The sequence below is a fragment of the Aythya fuligula genome, chromosome 8 (assembly GCF_009819795.1).
Source record: "Aythya fuligula isolate bAytFul2 chromosome 8, bAytFul2.pri, whole genome shotgun sequence".
NCBI lineage: Eukaryota > Metazoa > Chordata > Aves > Anseriformes > Anatidae > Aythya > Aythya fuligula.
In genome coordinates, this window is record NC_045566.1 from 2,157,720 (window position 1) to 2,180,319 (window position 22,600).

General features: G+C 41.6%; 1 protein-coding gene across 1 annotated transcript in view; it reads right to left on the minus strand.

Annotated features, from left to right (window-relative positions):
- Positions 1-2,792: 2,792 nt before the first annotated feature.
- Positions 2,793-22,600, minus strand: part of CACHD1 (cache domain containing 1) — a 94,424-nt gene continuing 74,616 nt past the window's right edge. Inside the window, exons 15-28 of the mRNA XM_032192219.1 lie at positions 21,234-21,376; positions 20,418-20,599; positions 18,594-18,704; positions 14,991-15,113; positions 12,940-13,039; positions 12,702-12,818; positions 11,292-11,452; positions 10,845-10,931; positions 10,521-10,637; positions 9,401-9,552; positions 9,017-9,178; positions 7,986-8,063; positions 6,974-7,075; positions 2,793-4,330 (exon numbers count right to left, since the gene is read on the minus strand). Of these exons, the coding sequence (XP_032048110.1) occupies positions 4,092-4,330; positions 6,974-7,075; positions 7,986-8,063; positions 9,017-9,178; positions 9,401-9,552; positions 10,521-10,637; positions 10,845-10,931; positions 11,292-11,452; positions 12,702-12,818; positions 12,940-13,039; positions 14,991-15,113; positions 18,594-18,704; positions 20,418-20,599; positions 21,234-21,376 (1,874 nt within the window). The 3' untranslated portion in view covers positions 2,793-4,091. The remainder of the gene's footprint in view (positions 4,331-6,973; positions 7,076-7,985; positions 8,064-9,016; positions 9,179-9,400; positions 9,553-10,520; positions 10,638-10,844; positions 10,932-11,291; positions 11,453-12,701; positions 12,819-12,939; positions 13,040-14,990; positions 15,114-18,593; positions 18,705-20,417; positions 20,600-21,233; positions 21,377-22,600) is intronic.

The following is a 22,600-nucleotide window of genomic DNA, read 5'->3' on the forward strand; positions in this document are numbered from 1 at the left end:
GCGATAAATTCTGCTCTGACAAATATACTTTCCCTCCTCATCACCATTTCTGGGTTCCTTTACAGAATAAAGTCTTTGAAAGCTAGAGATCTCATTTTGTCCAGTTATAGTCATAACTACTGCCCATGTGAACATCTGATGAATTCTTGCCTGTCCTCTCTCATTGCAAAGGGCAAGGGTAAAGATAATATTTCATGGTGTAAGTGGCCTTATAAAGTGTTCGTGAGCCAAACGTAACATACTCTTCTTTCCAAATCACATTTTTATCAAGACAATAATGTAAACAAATTCAAAAAAAGAGTCTCAATTCATTTAGAAGCAGCGTATTCTGAACATGTGAACAGCTTCCATCTCTATGCAGGCTAACTGGTTTTGTAGATGGATAACCTGCTTGTTACGTATAGGAAAAGTCAATACACTGCAGTGCTCCCAGACTGACAGCATTAAGTCTATTTATCTCTAGTGAATGCAAACCAAAGGCAAAACTCATTGTAATCTCAGAAAAAAAACTTCAACTTTTTTTTTTTTTTTACCTGGAAGAATGAAGGAAAACATACAGGAAAATAAGACAATTACGTTTCAGAAATGAAACAAGTAAAAAAAAACAATGGCCATGATATCTACCAGTTATAGGTAAGGAAGATACAGGATACAAATCCATGTCAGGCAAATAACTGCTCATTTTGTTCCTCAGTCAACACAATAAAATAATTACGGGGAGAGAAGGCCACGGCGGCAGTGCCTGCAATAAAACTGGTGGTGCTATCATGCAGCTTCTTAGAAACCTTGACTACGTCAATGAACAGCAGTGTCCTTATCAGCGTTAAATGTATTCCTCCTGTAACAAGGTTAGCTGTCAGCACTTGAATTTGTGACCTGACACACCTCTAGATGTGTATTTTTTCCTTAATTACTCCTTAATAGCAACAGCTTCGTCTCTTCTCATTACTTCAGGCGTAAGCAAGGCTGTCCAGACCCCATGAATCAGGAACAGTCTGTATGTCCTAGAACAAAAGCGATGAAACAGCGATGAGATGTGGCTCATAAAAAAATAAAGGTAAAATAAAAAGCAAGATAAAGGCAAAGGGCTTTTGATGGCTTGGACTTTTTGATAGCTGTTCAAAGAGCAACGTTATAACAGATAATTTCTGGCAGGGCTGCAGAGAGCACTGCACACACTTTCTGCCCAGCACATAATTCTAACACCACCACCACCACCACAATCTCTCCACTGAAACAGTATTTTAGTCAAGGAAGTAATTATTTTGGTTTTGCTTGGATTTTAAGAAAGGTATTTTGACCTATTGTGTTCTACACTTTATGTGCTTGTTTCCATACTACTTTCTAACATTTTGAACTACTGTGGTTTCTTACACTTAAAAAAAGTACAGAATATGCCCGTGTGGCTGGGTATGGACATTGCAAGGTTAATAGTGTATTCGATACAATCTGAGAACACTCTTATTTAAGTAGATAGGGACTCAATGATTTGTTTTGCACTACAGACATGCTCCATAACTTACCTGGTGTAAATTAAGACTGGCATCAGAGCAGGCAGGCAAGTGCAGATCTAGCCAAAGGTGCACTTTTCTTTATTTTTTGTTATATTATATGCAAGAGAACAATTCTAATGTTGCTTGCCCTAAAAAAAAAACTATTACTGGGGAGAAAATACTTGATTTCAAGAACTTGCACAGCACAGTGAGATTCTTTCACATGTAGATGGACAAGATAAAATTTAAATTCTGTTTTACAAGTCGGTAAATTCCGGGGACACTTCTGTCACGTAGCAACAACTTTTGGCTGAAAGCCTTCTGTTATTACATTCATGGATTCAAGCAGATGAAGTCCTGGCTAGAACTTCAAATCTCATTTACCTCTGAACCTTAATGAAATCACCTTTATGAGTGCTGCAGGACTAGGACGCATCAACAAAGCATTTTGCTTGGTGTTTTACACAAACTCCTATTAAACTTACACATAGTTCAACAGTTTCCACATTGAAAGTTATTTTCCCTTCATGCTTACAAATTTTGCCTCTTGGCTGTGCATGTTTTTGTTTGGCCAAGCAGTGACATTAAGAAAATCCATTTTATTTTAAAAGTCAAACCTGAAAAAACAACCACTTTGTGCACTGCCCAACAGCCAGCGTCATTTTGGATTCAAAATTGGAGATTCTAGCAAGTTGGGTCTACAGATTGAACCATAAACTGTTACAGGAGATCAGATTCAGCCCTTTGAAAACATAAAATGGTGCTTAATAGATTTGTACAGCTGTCTCAGCAAAAAAAACAACAACCAAATGAAAAAAAAAACAAACACAACCCCCTCTTACACAAAACACAGCAGAATGACAAATCCAATGCATCTGACTTTTCAGTAACACATAAGAAAAAATAAACAATTAGCTTCGGTGAGCCTACAGAGTCACCGACCACTTCAAAATTATTCACTTCCCAAACAATAACAGGCTAAAAAAAGAAAAAAAAATTAAATCATACATCATACTGTCATTTATATGTAAAGCTTAGATCTTTCAAGATAAAACCAAGAGGAACCTGATAAAATGCTTCATTCCTGCTGCAGCACTCATTCAGCCAGAAAATTAAAGGAAATTGAGACCAAATAATATCAATCTAGCCAGTTATCCACAGAACTATACGTTATATACAGTTTATTTCACTAGAGATTTTAAATTTATACATAGTATAAAGGGGTATCCTGGTATCACACATATAGTTATTTTACCGTAATGTTTAAGAACCAATTTTTTTTTTACATAATACAGTATTAAGTACCATATTAATTAAAACAAGTGATTTAAAAAAACTACATATAAATGGATGTTTATCATATGCACAGTGCAAGAATGTTTTTATATCACTGTAATCACAAAATGTGAATCTAAAGTACAACACTGTGATTTAAAACTAATTTATAATTATGATGCCCTGTGTTGTAGACAGATTGATTAATCTTCGTTTGAATTACCAAGCAATGTTAAATTCCAGACAAACAGCAGCAGCTTATAATTATGATTTCAAAAAGATACCTTCCACAGTAACCCAAGTTGTACAAAACACTGGTTTATCCCTACTTCTGATCCTGACAGTTTCCTAAAGAAACACAAAAATGGCACAGATTTCATTTGGAATTCTCCGGTAACCAAAGCTAAATAAACCCTTTGTTACTTTAAAAAAAGGAATCCTTTAAGGATGACCAAAGAGGTTAAGATGGAGAGATTTATGGGCAGAATTCTCAGAATTTTAGTAACAAAGTACAGGATTTCTCCTCTGCAAATAGGAAGAAAATACTGTAATGTAAATCCGGTTGTAAAATTTACAGAAAACAATTGTGGAGAAGAAAGCATTCATAATGTAAACACGTCAGAGACTACTTCTTCATTTTCCCTTTTGCAGAGTGGGGCAGTGGATGAATATCAGCTAATAAGAAACAGACGTCTTCCTCAGAAGAACCACTTCACCATCAGAGAATATATGTGGTAGTTGTTGAAAATTGCTAACATGTTTTCTCCTCTCCCTCCCCCCAGAGTTTCAAGTTCAATAAATAGTAGAAAAATAATCCTTTACTTAAAAATCTTGAGATGCATTGTCCCAGGTTCCATACAGCAATTGTCTGAGCAACGAACTTTCGACAAGCAAAAAAACTGCAGAGAACCCGACAGGCTTTTCCCCCGCCCTCTCTGTCTGGCACCTTTTTAGTCAGCTGCAGAGTTTTCTGCTCTTCCAGTTAAGGAAACCAAATCATCTCTGGCTCTTTTAAGCTCTCTCTTCTCTTGGCTCAGCATAACAGGGCTTCCAAAGCTTCAGCTGCTGTATAAACTTGCATCCCTGTTTTTGGAGGTCTAATGTGCCTCCTGCTCCGTTTTATTAAATGTTATGGCAGGTCCATTCATCAAGCACATTTCCCTTCCAGTTCTGAGCCAACCTTACATTTATAAAAATGTAAAGCTTTATGCCTAACAATTTACTCAGGAAGTTAGCTAAATTGTTCCTGGTAAAAAGCACAGAACAAGGCTGCCCAGTGCTGCATGGATCGTTGTTCACCAGTTTTCTTTCTTTTGTTGTTCATTAGCATTCTGCATCCACAGTGTGTACCGTGACTGCGGCCTGTAAATGGTGGCTGTGGTGAAGAGTTGGGTGGTGCAAACGGTAGTGGTGAAACTTGTGACTCAGCAGGGCAGCTGTTTGAGGTGGGGTATCCAGGTCTAAGTCTTCATCATGGTTTCCAACATCAACACCAGCTGACAACGGATCGTTGTTGCATGGAGGATTTTCACTGTCTTCCTGAGGACTCATAGTGCTGTAGCCTGGAACATAAAACAGCAGGGCTGAGAATTCAGAGCAGACTAAAAGGTCAACATCCACAGCGCTGACTGCCACGTCCTGCATGGAACCAGGCACAGCTGGTGCTTTAGAGAATAAAAAAAGTAGCTGCCTCCATTAAAAGAAAACAAGACAAAAACCCACCTTCTCCTGTAATTACAAAATGCACCCCTTCTCCTGTCACCATTTTTGGAACCTATCACCTGTACAACACCTAGCAGCAAAACCAACTGTGCATTCGACAGTTTGTTATGGTAGAATGGCTAGCACTGAATTTAAAAACAAAACATAGTAGAAGGTTTTTTGGGTGTGGGGCGGGGATGATATCTTTTAAAATATTACTTGGATTTTACAAACTGACAAGAAGTAAGGGGGCTCTACTACCACTACCTCTGTTACTATCAAGCTGCACCTTTCCTAGTAAGGACCCCCAACTTGTGTGTCTGGAAGCAGCAAAACTTACTCAGATCATCTTGCTGTATTATATTGAATCACAACGCTGTATTTTTTAAAAGTGAAAGAACACTTATCACCTATTAGTGGTCTATTTGCAGAAACCAAGCATATGTTTTCAATGCTGGTGATCTTTCTACACCGTTGAAGAAATCTACCGAATCCACATGGGAGTGTTTCACACAGTCCCATTAAGCCAAATAGTTCTGACTCTTCCAGATAAGCATGCACACACAGCACAATTAACTTGAGGCTTTTCCTTGGCTAAAATAACCTGCTACCGAAGCCTGAGAAGGTAAAACAAAAACAAACCAGATTAGCCATTTTTCTGAGTGAGGAGGCACTGCATTCAACCGGGTTATCCTAGGGAAATTACATCACTAGAGAGTTAGCTAACAGCTAGCTGTTGCAAGACTGTGCTTTTGCAGTGGGGAAGCTGTCCTGTAACAGGTCCTTTGGACCTGTCCCTTTCTTTTGGAGCAGGTGCTAGTAGTTACTATGAGGTTTGCATTTACCACTGACACCAGCTGTTACCACTCAAAACCAGTTTGCAGTGTCCCCAACAAAAACACCTCAGTATTTCTACATGCAGAAACGCAAACAAAAGTTTTCTTCTCTGAAGATCTTGCTTTAGTTAGAATAATAATCCTTCCGAGAAAACTTTGGCTAAGAGCTGAAGAACTCCTCGTGTTTCTGCGCATGTCAAGTTTTTGGCTTGAGCCACCTCGAAGCAGTGTGTTAAGAAATACCAGGCTAAGTAGCTGAAATTGGTTCTCACTGTGACGAGTCACCATCCCTGGAGGTGGTCTTCAAGAAATGTGTAGATTTAGAACTTAGTAGCATGGTTTGGTGGTAGACTTTAGTACTAGGTTAAAGGTTGGATGATCTTAGAGGTCTTTTCCAACCTGAACAATTCTACGATTCCATGGTCTGAGTCATGGCTTCTAGTTGGCAGAGAATAACTGGGGGAGAAGACTGGGCAGAAGACTTCAGTCTCTGAAGAAGATTACAGACTAAAAACAGAAGCACACATTCCAGAGACAGGTAGACAGCAACCCTGCTAACCCTCACATGTTAACGAGGAAAGATGGCAAGGATTTGCTGAGACTACAAGAAATGGAGCAAAAGGAGCATTAGTCTAGCAAATCTGTCTCAGCACAGCACAGGTAATCAGACCCCAAATCCTGGATAATGCCTCCTAAAGCAAGATTGTCTCTCAGACATCTGTTCATTCCCATTGCACGGTTTTGGCACTGAGGTTTCCTGTCCATCAGTAATTCCATTAGTGCAGCCACTGTCTTAAAATTGAATGGGTCTTCCAGAGAACTGACACCCACTATGGCAGGCTGTTGTCTGTAGCAGACTGCCTTGTCCAACCTTCTCTTAACGTCTATTAAGCCCTCCTCATGAGTCAACAGCACAACACCCTTCTAACTGCTTTTAAGACTTAATTAGCCTCAGGGCACGAGAGATGTATCAAAATTCTCTGAACCTAAACAGTGCGTATGTGTGGAACAGCCACACAAGGCTGAACACCCTTCACTGCTATCCATGTACACAGTTGATGTTGATATTTGCTTAACGGTGACATAAGATGCCCTCTGTGGTGATGATATTGACTGAATGTGCAACAGAAAGGCTAAGGAGGCACCTGAGTCACTGACCTCTAATCCAAGCTTACTTTACCCTGGCAAATGCAGGCATCCAGCACGTTGCTAGAACTTTATGAAAGGCATGCATGTCCCAAAGACAAAAAGCAGCAGAGATGCTGACTTGATTGCAAGGGGTTTGTTTCTCTCATTGAGTAGGAGAGGTTTATTATCTCACCTGAACATCTGGATTGTTAGGGTCGGCAGTGGAAAACCAGGGTGGTAAGTGTAGCAACATTTCTGTTAGTCTGAATTCTGGTCACCCAGCGAAGCTAGCAGAACCCAAGGATCAGATAGGGAGAGCACAGCGTTTAGCTGCTCATACACGACTGCTCTGACAAAAACAGCTCCTTCGCTGGACAGCATCATTTGCTGAAGGGTGTCAAAACTGTTTAACTGTGTAGCAATAATGTGCAAAGGTGGTTTTTTTTTTTTTTTTTTTGGCAGCCTTATCTGCAACATGCTAGACATCTGAATAACCACAACCATTAACCTGTAATTAGGATGGTGATTTTAAGGCATTACCGTGGTCACTCTCCGTTCCTGATCGACCCCAGTATCGGCGTCTGCGTTCCGGGCTGTGGGCGTGCCGCTCTATTACCGCTGCGATGAATCGAGTGTTACTGACTGGGGGAGAAAAAGAAATGGAACTGACTTCCATAAAAGTATTTTACCGAATTTTATCAGTAGGACAAATCAGGCACAGTGAAACAGGCTTTCTGCAAACTAATTCTACTCAAATACTACTATTAAGACTCAAGACTGTTAAGTGACAGAAGACTGGAAGTAAAGAGATGGTATCTAAATGTGGGATAGATCAAGATCCAAACTCATCAACCTCATCAACTTGAAAGAAATTACAGTATTAACTTATCCGTGCTAAAGAAAGGACTTGGAAAAACAGCAGATGCAAGCCATGAAGCTCAGGTATTTTTATTTTTTCAATCCGTAAGCGTTGACAGAGTTTCAAATCTTAGGTGTTGTTTTAGTGAGGGATCAGAGGCAGGGATCCGGTCTGAATCTGGAGCTCTCCCAAAATGTATAGGTACACCTGTGACATTTTACAATACAGCAGCATTACATTCGAAGTGCCACTTTTACTGACAAAGAAAAACGAGCACCCCAAATTCGATGCAAGTAAGATTTGCTGACACATTTGTTGAAGGTACATGCTAGACTTGGCCGCTCCTTGCCAAGGCTGAACAAAGGTAGCAGCTTTGCATACCTTTTGCGTATTGTCACAATTGTAATTTCTAAGCTGCAGCTCAGCTGCTGCTGGAAATGGTCATGATGGGGGGCAAAAGAGAAAAACCTCCTCCACACAGTTGAGATTACAGTCTTTTAAAAAGAATAAATGCAATTTTTCATCATGAGACTGGAGGAACACTGGAAGTTACAACTTAGTTAAAACATTGTCCAGCCATTTTCTACTGCTAATCAGCATGGAGTTTCCTTTTTTAAAAAAATTTAACTTATTAAGAAAACAAATAGCTCATTTACTTTAATATTTTTGACAGAGAAGTGATTTGGTACTTACTGATTCCTCTGTCTTCATGGCTGTCATCGTCTCTCTCGTCCCTATCATTTTCCAGGTTCGACATACGCACTGACATTTCTACACACCATTACAAACAGAAAAATGCAACTGTTAAGAGAAAAATTTTGGATCAACTTACTAATGGCTGTTACCCTGGTATTATAGTGGAATCACTTTGTATTATTGTTTGAAGAGATGCAGCTTGGTGTGCTGTTTCCAAGATAGATGGGGCATAGGGATATCACGAAAATGATATACCCCACAGCCCTGAATGGAACAGTCTTTATAGAAAGGAAACTGATGCAAAATGTAGACAGGGTAATCAAATATACAGGTAATTAGCACCAATCACACTCTCCTCTCTGTAACTTTCTAACCACCATCACTTCTCAACAACATTTCTCCCAAATTCAGTTTTGTCTCTTAGACTTCAGTGCTTTTGTCACAAAAATATCCTATCATCACAAGTTTGTAAGGGCTCCGTGATTCCAGAAAAGCTTCTACGCCCTGCCCAGGCAGCCACAGAAGAAAGGATTTTGCTCTGTTTGGCCCCTTTGATGTGCGTGATCTCAAGAACATCACGTGGAACAGAAGCAGGGATATAAATAAAAAACAAACACGTCCCAAACAGCCCAAACAGAATGGGTGTGAGAACTGTAATACTCCCCAAATCATCACTCCAGTGCAGAAATAAACATATTTGACCAGCGTGCTATGACGAGGCCCTCAAAGCTGTGAACTTGGGCTTATCATTTTAACTCGGGAAAAATCATAACTTCAGCTTCCTGATAGGAAATGCTTTTGAGTTTTTTGGGCAGAATTTCCTCTGGAGGCAGCAGGTTGGACTACACCCAGAAGAGGGCAGCAATACACAAGCACCCTGGACGTGACCTTTTACAGAGGCTGGCAAGAGAGAAATACAATGGTGTGAAGCATTGAGGGGAGAAACAAAACCAAGAAAAAAGATTTTGTTGTTGTTTTCAGCTTTCAATTCCCGTATCTACTACTTCTCTCAACAGTTATCAGCTCACCCTGTGCAGCCAAAGGTGACATGTGCTGGTGACTCCTCCGATGTATCTGGTGGCGATAGGCGTATACTGCTAGGACAAGCACCATAATGCAGCCCATAATGCCTCCAGCCACTGGCCCGACTGGTGCACTTTTGATCATGTTCAGAGTGATGACCTCATCTCCTAAATCAAAAGGCACAAAACAGGGGGAAAAAAAGCATAAATGCTCTGCAGAAAGGTTTAAATCAATGTCTTGCGACTAGAGACGGAATCGGATGATCTTTAAGGTCCCTTCCAACCCAAACCATTCTGTGATTCTGTTAACTTGGAGCATGCTCTGACATTGAAAGGGTATGCTACCGAATGAAAAGAGTTAATGTAGCGACTGTTCAGAAGGAGAGTTACCTATTGCTCCCAGGTCATCCACATAGGGGCTCTTGGCTCCCACAATGCCACCAAAGCATTCCTTCTGCGGGGCACAATAGGACTTATCCAGATGGGTCTTCCCATCGCTGTCTACCATACACCACTCACAGTCCAAGACACCAAAGCAATCCCTGAAAAATAAGAATGAAAGAAAGCGACATTTACTGCCAAGTCCAGAACTTTTCATTTGACACAGCTCAGCCTATTTTAGAATCACGAGACAAAGGGAGGCCAAAGGCATCTGTAAACTCTCCTCTCACATTGTGTAACATTTGCCCACAAGAATTTCTCACTAAAATGGTCAGGTAGAACAAGGTTATTTATACAGGGAAGCTGTATCTTGAGCTTCCAAGCCTGTTTGATTTGTGTTTTTTTTTTTCCTCCCTCCCTCGCGTCGAGCAAAGGGAGAACTTCCTATTTGTAACTCGTCCAATAAGATGCTTCTCAGCATAGTGAAGTCTGACTACAGATCCACCCCTTTTCTGCAATCCTTTAGAGGACAGAAGAAAGGATTTGGAAAAGTCTGGTCAGAGCGTGATGTGTTCTAGCAATCTCAGTTCCCTAGAGACCACTCAAAACTGGCAAAAACTAAATAAGCCCTCAAGCATCTCCACAAAATGCCAAGAGTAAAACAGAGACACAGGAAGCTGACAGGCAGCTAACATTGCTAGCATGCTCCAAAATCACCACTGTTAATGTATTGTCTCCTTTCTGTGAACACTTCAGTCCACATAGCCCTCCAGAAGGCAGACAAACATAGCAGTACTATCTGTTTTGCTAAAAAGAAGAATTTGTCCTTTCAACAGCAAATGCTGTACTTGCACAACCCTCAGCTCTTCAGAGTCATGAAGTGTGACTGGAAAGCCATTTGTTTGTTATTAATGGTGTTATGTGACTCAGACAGAAAGAGTGAAGCCTTGTGTTCCTGCACTACAAGATAATGTCATCCTTGGTGTTTGCTATAATATCTCATTCTGGTATCATATTTCCTTTTTTCTTCCTTCAAACCATGTAAGGAGGAACTATTTTCACTTAAAGGAATAATAGCAATTATGTCAAGAACACTGTGTATCTTCAGAAAGGGAGAACTGCACTTTACCCGCTCTCTGTCCTCTGATTGCACTGCGTGTTAATGCACTGCGGGAGAGCATCCTGGAGGCTGGGATCGATTGCTGTGAAAGTCATTGGCTCCTGATGCACTTCACAACTAGGATTCCTATATTGGGGCAAAAAGTAAGGCATTGTAACATAAGAAGTGGTCAAGTAACAATCCATGAAAACCATCATTTGACCTACTACATTGTCATTTGCTTAAATATCCTAAAACATACTGTATATTCTCTCCTGTACCACCTGCTAGTTGCATGTACAAACACTCATTTTTGTTAACTTTTGTCCCATGAGACAGAACATTTGTCCTCACCTGCTTTCGGCGTTGGTGAGGTTGCCAGTACACTCGTTTACCTCCAGAGGGCACTCGCACGGGCATTCGCATTCGTTCTGCTCCATTCTTCAGAGGCAGAAAACAAAAACAATGCATCAGGCGGCTCGCGAATTTTAACCCCACAGTGCAGCTGCAGGACTGCTCGCCACTGAAAACGCTGTTCAGTGCCCCTTCTTCTCTCACCCCCTCTTACAAACATGGCAAGAACAAACTACTCTTAATACAGTGACAGAATGGATTAAAGGACTAAAGGAATGCTAAACCACCATGACCCCTACAAGCAGCACGAGTAAATTAACTAGTTTTCTCTTGAGTTTTGCACTGCATATTTTCACTTAGGTTATAAAATAAACACTTTTAAAAAAACGTTTTATAAACTTTACAAAATGCCTGGACTAGCCCACTCCTATCAGATCTCCAGCTGACCTGTGGCAGTTCAGACAGAGCCTGTCCACCATGCTGCAGGCACAGAAAGCAAGCGAGTCGCAGGTCTCGTTGACGATTCCCACGAAGGCATTGGTGCCCGGTATCCTCGTCAGCCTGTACTTGGAACAGTGACTGCCGTGGACAAGGTTTGTCAGATCTCCCTAGAAAAAAAAAAAAAAAAAAAAAGCTGTGTTAATGGTATACCAAGAAACCTGTTCTTTATGGAGCTGAATGTTTTCCCCCCTTGCATGGAAACACACAAAGCCGAGGGAACAAAAATGCATGGGAGAGCTGCCTTTCCAAATAAGAGACTTATGAAGTTGTTCTTCAACCTGTTGAGTTCTGCACATCTTCCAAGCTGCTACTGGGTGGAAAGACTTTGATGAAGATAGAAAAAAGACGCTTAGCTTGTAAACATCATGAGATGCAGCGGCGGGGCTGAGCCTGACATCCCGCTGACAGCAGGTTACGTTTCACTCCGTGGCACCGCTCACCCCACCCGTCCCACTGCGCCAGCTCTCCGTGACCTCCGCTACGAGGCTCAGCTCTGACGGGGAGGCACCATCACGACTTGTTGAAAACTTGCTGGCACACGTACATAAAGAACCCATACACCACAGCACTGTACAGCTGCGATCTATTTGGTAGGCAGGCTAATTTCTGATTCCGATTTGCACAGCACAATCTTAAGGTTTTGCTCTGTCCTATACAATTTCCTCTCGAGTAACCTGCTTTTCGCTTTGCATTTCAAATGTGGGGGAAATGTTTAAGCCTACCTGACACAAATCAATGTGTTCTGACATAACTTTCAAATATTTTTGACACTCATTTCCCACCTTCTCATTAATAATTGAGAAGTATTATTTGAAAAGCAACTTCTCCCACAGAGCTTAACATCTTTTGAATAATTCTGCAGTAATCTTGCAAGGGTGGATCTGTTACACTGCAGTCAGCATTCACCACGCAGTGAGAGATGACAGCCCCTGGCTTGGACCTCGAAGCACGGCTGAACACGAGAGGAATTCAGGTCTCCAGCCTGCAGTTTGACAAGTGATAACCTGGAAATGCTTGCGCACATTGCATCACCAAATGCATTTGCTTGCTTGCCTAGCAAACCTCTCTCGTTTTCCTAATGCTGGCCTAAACTTTGCTGACATCAACCACAGTTGGCCATCCGTAATCCCTTGTGTGTCAACTGACTTCTCATGTGAGAACTGTTTGTGTGGTTCAGATCACTGATTTCGTGTTTGGAGAGGGTGAACAGAGGCCAATCTACACAGAAGGCTGGCTTAGACTCATGTCTGCTGATCCTGGCAAGGACTTGTGTTTCCACCAAAAGAAACCCAACCCAACCAATGCATGCTCAAAAGCAAAATAAATAAATAAATAAAAAAAAAACAACACACTTACCACTAAGCTGGTATTGAATTTATAAAACCGCTGAACTGTTCTGTCACTGAAGCTGTTGCAGAGGTTTTTCTTCACGAAGTTTGGGTGGTTAAGAATGTCATTCGCTACCAACGGCTCCTGAGTGAGAAACGCAGCATTTTATGCCTTTTAAATCAGGTATGAGCAGTGACGTCTCTACAGTCCTCATCACACCAGGAGTTAGAAAAGGAAGAAGAGATCAAGAAAAAAGGAGCCAAACCTTGTGTGTAATATGCTGCTGCTCTACTGGCGCGTGTCCTTTGGGGTCGATGAGGGTTGGGTGTGCCACGAGGTACCCCCTGTCCTCCATGATAAAGCACCTGCCCGCGACAAACAGAGCTGTCAGTCTCCTGTTAGGCTTCCTCGGGCATTACAGGAACACGGTGCAATAAAACACCATCTCCAATTTCCAGCTGGAGGAAGAGCTCTTAAGGGCTTCCCATTACTAAAATAACAGGGCCATTAAACAAATTCACTGGAAAACAGTTTTGAAGGCTGCATCAGCATCTCCCTGAAGCTTTTAAACCTGATACTGCCGCTGCAAGTGTGGGCTATGGAGAACTTGAAAACTGAACTGGTTAGAAACAAAAAGGGAAACCGATCGGTGCATGGTCATGTCTGATCTGGAAAGCTCCTGAACTAAAGGAAGCGTACTGAACTCGGAAAGGTTTAAGAGTTTATTAATCGACTGTGTTACTGATTAAACAGAGGTTTCACACTCATTTAATGACGTCCTGCTTTAGAATTAAATCTTAACAGAGAGCAATCACGTGTTTCACTCGCAGCCTCCCCAACCTTTCCTCTCCCTTTGCAGCAATTCCCGTTAGTTTCCTGTGTGGTCTCAGGGAAGCGATGCCCCATGCGTGCCCCCACCCAGACAGCAGCACGCTGCGAGGCTGGAGCCTGCCCTGCCCGCAGCAGCCCTGGGCTCTGTGTTTCCATAGCCACAGACACGGCGCTGGGAAGGCTGGGGAGCTGTGCAGGGTCGCTGCCGGCACAAGGGAGATGGGAGGAGGGCAACGCGGCTGCCCGACACTGCCCAAAGGAGTCGTGAAAACATTTCATAGTTTTTTTTCTTGGTTTTCATTTATATGTTTATCTTTACTCCCTCGATCTTTTGGGGTTTTGCATTAGGAATTCATGCTGGGGATGGTGTCTTCTATTTTTTTCCTAAAAGATGTTAAAGGAAACAGGAGAACTAGTGATTACCCCAGACTGACTGCAGAGAAAACCTTTGTAGAGATGCATTTAAAAACAAACAAATGCCTGCCAAATAGTTACAATTGATATCCCCTGATACCTGCAAGCATTTATGCAAAGGCTGTAAGCATTAGATCCAGCTTCTACATTAGAATGGTCTAAACAAAGCATTTAATGATATACTTGAAAATCCTGATTTAGGGAATACAGGAACAGAATAAAGTAAAGAATAAACTGGAGAAGAAAAAAAAAAAAAAAAGAAAGAATGCCAAACCAGAAATCCTGATATGCTTTTTAAATGTAATAAGATACACAAAAAACATCCAAACCAAACCAGAAAATAACTGGAAGGATGACAGAAAACCACTTCCCTTCCCAAATGCAAGATTTAAAAAACAACAATGCCCCAACTACATTATCAAGTTACTCCAGATCCAAACTACAACCTCCCCCCCATGTGATTCTTCAAAGATGACCAAGGGAGGAGGAACAATTAGATGCACTTAGGTCAAACTAAAATTGGACCTTTTACAACTAGTGCTGTGCCAGGTATTTTTATTTAATATAATAGTGGCCTATTTTAATAATCATAGTTGAAATAACTAGATCTAATATAATGTTATTACACATGAATAATCACTGCTCACAACAACTTGCTTGGTCAGTGTTCCAGAAGGTATCTAGAACAAACCCAAATCAAAACAAACAGAAGAGGAAGGCAGTGTGGTCATTTAATGAAAACTATCAGTCTCCCCCCCCCCAAGATTTCAGTGAAGCCTAAATATAACAAATGGAAATCAGTTATCTTCCTTTTATTTTGTATTACTGCAGACTGTTTTCTTAGCTCATGATCTTAAATTATTATGTATTTATTGCTCAGAATCAAACTGTATAATATAATAATCTGTATGAGAACCAGCACAAGTTCTAGTGCAAATCAGAGAATGAGTATTAACAGTAACAGAATCCCAGAGTAAGACAGGGTGGAAGGTACCTCTAGGTCACCTGGTCAAATATAGAATAAAATGAAAAACCACTGGGGACAAGTGTTACCTGAACGGAAAGGCTTACCTGATTTTGTTTCCTCCGTCTTGGTTACAAACGGGGAGCAGGTCCATGAGAACCTTGTAGAAGTACCGCAGGGTGAAGTCAATGCCCATCACAGCCACTGAATGTCCCGAAGACATCTGTGCGCTGCGAAGCGAGGAGAAAAAAGCAAAAAGGCTTTAATGGTTGGATTAATTAATATTGTAATTGCTCAGCTCCCTACTTGAACAGGGAACTGGATTCCTGGGCACGTGAACAACCAGCTCAGATCCATACCTACATGGCTCAGACCCATCCGTACACCAGCTGCCTGCGGAGAAGCAAAGCTCCAGCACCTCTAACAGGCGCTGTTTAACGAGCACTGTGTTAAATGCCTCACGTAGGGAAACTGCATCCTATTACCAGGCCAGCTACCCATACTAGTGGGAATCAAACACGAGTAATTCAGTGATTAACCTCACATTGTCTCCCACTTGCCTACTGAGTGCCAAGTGACATTTCAATCCCCATAACGTAACAAATGGTCTAATCCCGTATTTTTCCCCTGGTGTAGGGCAACAATAAACCACAGGAAAAGTGCAGAACCTGAAGTCTCTGTGGATGCTTCCAAGCAGAGGCAGCAAGAGCTGCTGTGCATTGCAATATCTTGCCCACACTGAGAATGTGCTTGTGTTCCTATTTCTATGCCTCAGTCCAGGAATATACAGAGTTGCCTTGGCAACTGATAAATGAAAGACCACAAGACAGTCTCAGGCTGATGTACAGAAGCATATTTTCTTGCAGCTCTATAAAGGTAAAAAAGTACAACTTCTGCTCAGTCATGTCTTTTTAACTTTCCCCACCATCAGTACAGTAATTGCAAGAGCTCTCCTGGAAGAAGCAGCACAGCCTTGACATTTGGCTGGAACCATCTGGCTGCTGACAGCTCCCAACAGAAGTTATATTCCAATTATGTTGTTATTTTTCCATAACTTTCTGTCCCAGAAAGTTCCCATCTTCCCCTCAGGAGACGTGTCCGGATGCACTTTAACTAAGGTGCAAATCCCCGCTGGGAAGCTGGGCATCAGAGCAGCAAGGCCCTGGAACAAAACCCTCGTAATACAATAACAGAAGGGAAAAAACTAATATTAATTATAATAATTTTTGTAAACTGCCTATTATGCAGTGGCCTGTAGTAGCCTGAGGCTGGACTGAATGACCAGGCAATCCTGTCACATTTCATCCAGCCACATTCTCATTGGAATGGCATGATGAGAGTAAGTTACCTCTCCTCCCTGAAGGACATAAACCATCAGGTCACCCTCAAAGGGTAGGGGGATGATTTTTTGCACATATGTAGGCCTTACACTGATGACAAAGGAGATGCATTTGACTTGCTACTTCATCTACTCTTTAAAACAGTTTTATCTCTGAAGATAGGAATAAAAATGTTTAGAAGAGAAGTGAGCAGCACAGCTGGACTGGATGAAGTGGAGGCTGCTGGCAACCCCCTCTGCACATAAAACCAACTCCATTTACTGGGCTGAAGTTTGTTTGCTTTTAAAGAGGCACAGGGAAGATGTAGTGAAATTTAATGCAGTCAACTCTGATTTGTAGATTTATAGATGTAGCTTTTAAAAAAATGGCATTGAATTTATTTGTAGTATTATCCATCTCAGGAAGAAGGAATGGGAAAAAGAACGACAGTGAAGCAGCACAGACACATTTAACTGTCTGTGACAAGGCATCAAGCCACGAAGTTAGTCCTCTGTCCTAAGAGACAAAAAGCCACAAGGAATGCTGTAAATATTGTAGCTTCATTATTAAGTATTAGTTCCTTCTGGTTTATTGATGCAAGCTGCATTAAGCAACTTCTTCCATGAATCTTTTATCCCCAGACTCTAAAATATAAGGAAGATATACAGAAGATGGCAATGAGAGATAAACTGCAGTTCCAGGCAAACTGATGTTGTTACACAGCTGTTTCTGACAAGTACGTGTATTAACTCCGCTGATCCCCTTCCAAGCCCCCTTTTTTGGGGGAGATTATAACTGCATGTGACTCTAAGCTTTAGAGGTCATATTTACCCAGGAATCACACTCACATCTGCCAAACTTCATTTAACTCTTCCTTAATCACGTTCTAATAACCCACGCAACCTTCAAGTTTTTAATGCCAACTGAAACATCTCCTACTAGATAAAAATCAGAACTTTGATTAAGAGCACTTCTCTTCTTACAAAAGTGCTTATTTCCCTTGAAGAAATCTCTGCAAGAGGCACCACGCAGGCATCTGGCTAGATACTGCTCCTGACAAAAAAGAGGCAGATGTTGTGTGGTGGGAAGCCCCAAACAAAGCCGAGATGTGTCCAAGAACTAAAAAACTGAGCTTTGCTGGCTTTGTGATCTGTATCTGTTAGATAGAGCGTGCAAGTAAGCCATGTGCTCAGAGAAAACCTTGGGAGAGCCTCCACATACAAACCAACCCGACTACTAATATTTCTGAATCCTGTGAGTGCTTACAACAAAAAAGCTTCAGTACCTAGTCCACCAACTGATCTCCTGTAAGCATCCTACACCTCAAAATGAACCGCAGCCTTAGGCTGGGGGCCTGGCCCCGAGAGAGGTGAAACACTGAAGGTCTGGTCCTTGAGGAATGGGTCAGCTCAGCACTGAGAAGGTCTGCCCAGACAGACAGACTCCACTCCATGGCAGCACTACTAACTGCACTGAGACTTAACAGAAACACGGAGATTCTCTTGATCAACTTTGAACAAAGAGACATTAGAATGCTTCCTTTTTCAATCACAGAAGATGTTAATTATGAAAATGCTCCTTCCCATCTGGCTATGATGTTCCTTCAGCTATATGTGGTGCTTTAACCCCAAAGGCACAGGCTGCTGCTTTCATTCTAATTTGTTTTCTGCAGTCCTGTAAGTGCAGCTCAAGGTTTACGGGCTCCTCCACAAGTTGTTCTTACTCCTGAACAACTCGCCACAGAAGTGCTAAATTTAAACAGCCCAGGCAAGGAGCTCTCTGAATTTCTGGAGCACAAACAGCTCTTTAAGTAGCAGCCTTGTGGACTCACCGCCACTGGCAGCTCAGCAGATCTGCTTTCACCTGTCTCTGTCTGAACATCACCCTGGTACAGATGACTTTTGTATGTGTAATTTCAGAAAACTTCCAGAAATTTAGAGATTAGCTGTCTTGACGAGAAAGTAGATCATACTACTTGATTAGTGACAGAGAGGGAACAGATCCCACACTGCCCAAGGCAGTGGTCCTTTCTCCCTCTCCTTGATCTTCATCTTGTACACATGAAATTTCTCCTCATGGTCATGAGGAAGCACATTCTTACCCACCCAATCCATCTTATTTATGCTGTTATTATTTACATATTAAATAAATAAACCAGAATATAAACCTATTCATATCCCAGGGATTCTTCACAGTTTCAATATCCTATTTGTAGCGAATCTACCCAAGGTTATATTAAATTTTGTCAAATGCACTTTAAAAATATGTATTTTTTTTTCAGTTCTTTAACACAGAGGAGTCATCCAGCCTGTTTCAGTCCTACCTAAAACAAATATTTTCAGAAGATTTTAGAGTATTCTCACTTGACACAAACCTACAAACACAATTTACCTGGAAGAATGGACAGTGTGACTGATGGTAACGACATAGCCTGCCCCTCCAACATCCAAGTAGGGACCAGTAAAGGTAATTAGTCCTGGATTAGCCACTGCATGCAAGTACCTAAGGGGAGCCAAGAGAAACATTTGTAATTAGTAAGAAACAGTTACTTTGAATTTAAAACAGTATCCTTGATTTTGCAGAAACACAGACAAGCATTGAATTCTGCACGCTGTGAATAATGTGCTACCAAATTAATGCTGCTTAATGTTAACCAAGCACCTAGGCATGACGAGGACCCAGATGTAAAGGAGACTGAATAAATGGTTCCTCAGTAGACACAACTGCATTAAAAAAAAATAAATCAATTTACTTGTGCACAGAATATGTGTAATGTCATTCTAGACATTTTTGTCCCACAATAATGCATGATGCAGTGTCAGCGGAGTCTCAGACTCTCAAAGGAAATACAATCAAAATCATGACACTGCAAACGCAGGAGGAAGTACATCCCACCGGCAGAATTCACACATGGAAATCTGGGAGGTTTCAGAAAGCAGTAACAAATTACAAACTTTTAAAACTTACTGTCAATGTAAAATAATCCAAAATCTTGTCAAATATCTTCCTACTGCCGTAAGAAAATTTATAAACCCTTCTCACTATTGGAAATGCTTTTATGCATGGAGAAGCTATCACTAGGCTTTTTTCTGCCCCACTATACTAACTTGCAAGTTTCTGCTGCTCTGTTGAAGCAGCTTAACTGACTTGTACTTTATTACTGTTGTGCTTGCATCTTCTTCCCAAAACACTAACATTTGGCCTTCTTTAAAAACAAGACACTATCTGATGCTGCATGTGGAGACTTAAAAACATGGTTTGAGGAAATCAGTGAAGTATGAAAGCAAAAACACAAAAACAAAAAATCCCAACCAATAATAAAAACAGCAAGAAAGGCCTTTAAAATGGAAACGAGGGATTGTAAAGGTACAGTCGGCTCATTTACAGCATGAACGTGCCCCATTTACCTCCCTACAAAAGAAGAGCAATATTCCATCATCTTATTTGTCAGTAAAACCATAAGCAACAACAAAGGGGAAGAAAACTGAAAGAAAAGGTAATCAAGAACTACGGTAATGATCTTTCAGGGGAAACGTGGGTCAGGAGAGCTGCAGCAGGGGCGATGCCAGGAGCATTCAGAGCCCTCCCCGTACAGCTGGAGGGCTGGGAGCCAGGCTCAGCTCGCGCCTCGCAGCCTTTCATGGGCTTGCTCCGAGTCACAGTGCGGCAGCACCTGGCTGGCTGCTTTCAACAAAGCGCACGTCAAAACACACTCCAGACGGCTCTCATGTCTCAGGCTCTCATTTGCAATGTATACAAATATTTTCCCAAATCAAATGCTAGTGCATAATTAATAGCTGGCAGCCAAGCCAGCAAATTCCTCTTTTAAAGCAGTGAAGAACCCACTGTAAACAAACAAACAAGATGACTCAAATATTCACAACCAAAAACGGCACAAGGAGCTGAAAAGGCTTCTGAGGGCTGAATTAGCTAATCCCTAAAGGGGATGCTCATTTTCTGAATATTTATATTCCCATCTGCTATAGCAGGGATATGAAACAAACGATCCTTTAAAACAAAATGGTTTGAAATTAGAACCAATAAAGGTTTTAACTAGCTGCATTTAAGCACCTTTTACCCACGATGAAAACATTTCTAGTTAAATAGTTTACAGCTGACCGTAACAAACCCAGGCTATGAAATCGATACCAAATATTTTCCTTTATTGCCCTCCCAGATTATCCAAAGCTTTGATAACAGGACCCTAAAACTCACCATTGTCTCCTGGTGGGATCAAATGCTTTGTCCATGAGGGAACCGGGGTAAATTCGGAGCACCCCATTGGGGGTTGCTATGTAACGGCGCACAATATAACTGTTCAGGCTACTCATTTCCATTTGTGTCATCCATTCATCTGTGACGTGACTGGTAGCCATTACTTCATTTCTGACAGAGAACTGCAAAACAAAGGCAGACCTAGCAGGGTTCCTCTAAGACTTGCATGAAAAGATAATAAGCTGCTTGCGGGGTTTCCTAAAGCGCGATCAGAGATCATCTAAACTCAATTACTTGTTTAAAGTCTTCTCACACCAGACTGATCTGGCACATTCCAAGCAAAGGAAAAGCTTATTATAATGAAATATTGTTGTCGTTATCTCTGTGGCTTTTAGCACTTGCTTTTTTAATTCAGGTAAATAAAAACGCTGCTTTGCTCACAGAAAGAAATAGTTTTCTCATTGATACGACTAGAATCACAAAAGTAGTTTCCACTAACAATTTTCTGCAGCTTTATTTTTCCTCACATTCATTTCAATAGCTGCTTATCAACCTTTTTTTCCACCTCTTGGGGCAAGATGCCCTCCCCTTCCTCTCTTTGCTCCTGTGGGCCTTGAGGCTCATGGCCATCTCTCCAGGCACGGAGATACCACTCCAAATCACCCCCCTACTGCTTCACAGCCCTCTGAGCACCAGGAAATAAATGTTTCAGGTAGTGCCCTCCAGGATGAATGTTGTACCGTCCAGGAGGTCGAGCAAAAAGCCGTGGATGGGAGGAAAGCAGGGACAGAAGAGTGGCCAACACCAAGGACATACCTTAAGGCCAGGGTTAGCGATCAGGCGTGTGTTGTCGCTGAGGTACGCCGTGTAATGTTCCACCATCCGCTTTGTCTCGGGCTGGCTGAGATGTTCGTAAGGAGAAGAGAAGCTGCCTGCAGAGAGCATTACTGTAGGGCTTTCTAAAAAAAAGGAAAATAGTAAAGAAGCTAAGGACAGTGAATTGGACATATTGCATTGTAAATACATTCATATCACGAACGGGTTTTTGACGTTGGTGTCCTATCTGAGGATATGTGGAAGGAATTACGCTGCTGTGCTCTCTACTCCTCTGCTTGCTCCTCCACTCTCCCACATATCGGTAGGAAAAGTGCACAGCTTTTTGGGGTCGTGAACAGACTGTGAGTGAGGTGAGGAAATGTGAGGCTTTCCACCCAAACCGGGATGCTTACGAGCACAGCTTGTCTCCTGAGGCCCTTTTAAGACTCACTTTGCGCAAACATTTCTACAGTGCTGGATACAGTTTTTGTTAAAACACCGATCTCACAGACATCTAGGCATAGCTCTGGCTCTGCTGCTTCCAGTAGGTAGACAACATATTCTTTGCTTCTGGCAATAGTCTTAATTGAAGAGGAAAAAAAAGAAAGAGCAGCTCACTGCTTCAGATCTGCTATGCTGCTACCCATACACCTGAAAGGAGATCTTAAAGAAAGCAAAAGAATGGCTAAATGGGATTTTTGCCATTCAGGACAGTGTAAAGGTGTACAGCAAGGGAAGCCAACACTGGGAAAACAGGCTGGCAGCAGTGGAGTAATTTAATGTCTTAATGTACCATGAATAAAGTTGTGAGGTTACAAAAAAGCAGATATTGAAAAAAGGGAAGCCACTGAAGAGTCAGAGATGGAAATGCTCAAAAGGAAACAGAGGAGGTAGTGCAAGAGCTGGAAGAACCCAACAGTTGTCCTGCATCCACTCAGCGCTACGAAAGCATGGCCCAATGTCAACTATCTGCATTTGTAAACCGAAAATGCCACATAAAACAGGCGAAGAATGGAGAGAATGATGCAGCGTCATATGGCAAGGCTTATAAAACGCTAAGGGACTTCAACTCTCACACAAAGCAGTGGAGAACATAAATCACAACACAAGCTCCCAGTTCTGAAGCCGGCTCTCGACCCAACAGACCACAGTAAATGCTCACGAACTACCTTTCTTGGTTCAAACACAGAAGCGATGAAGTTAATCCACTTACTCTGGGTCTTATTTGGTCAACTTTAGTGCCCTTGTTGTCAAAATCTAAACAATTTCTGAATTGCTGGTTTTTGAAAAAATCTACAGAAGTTGGTTTCCCTTAAGAATAAAACGATTTTGTGATAAAGAAGAAATTATTTCTCCACGTTAAGGTT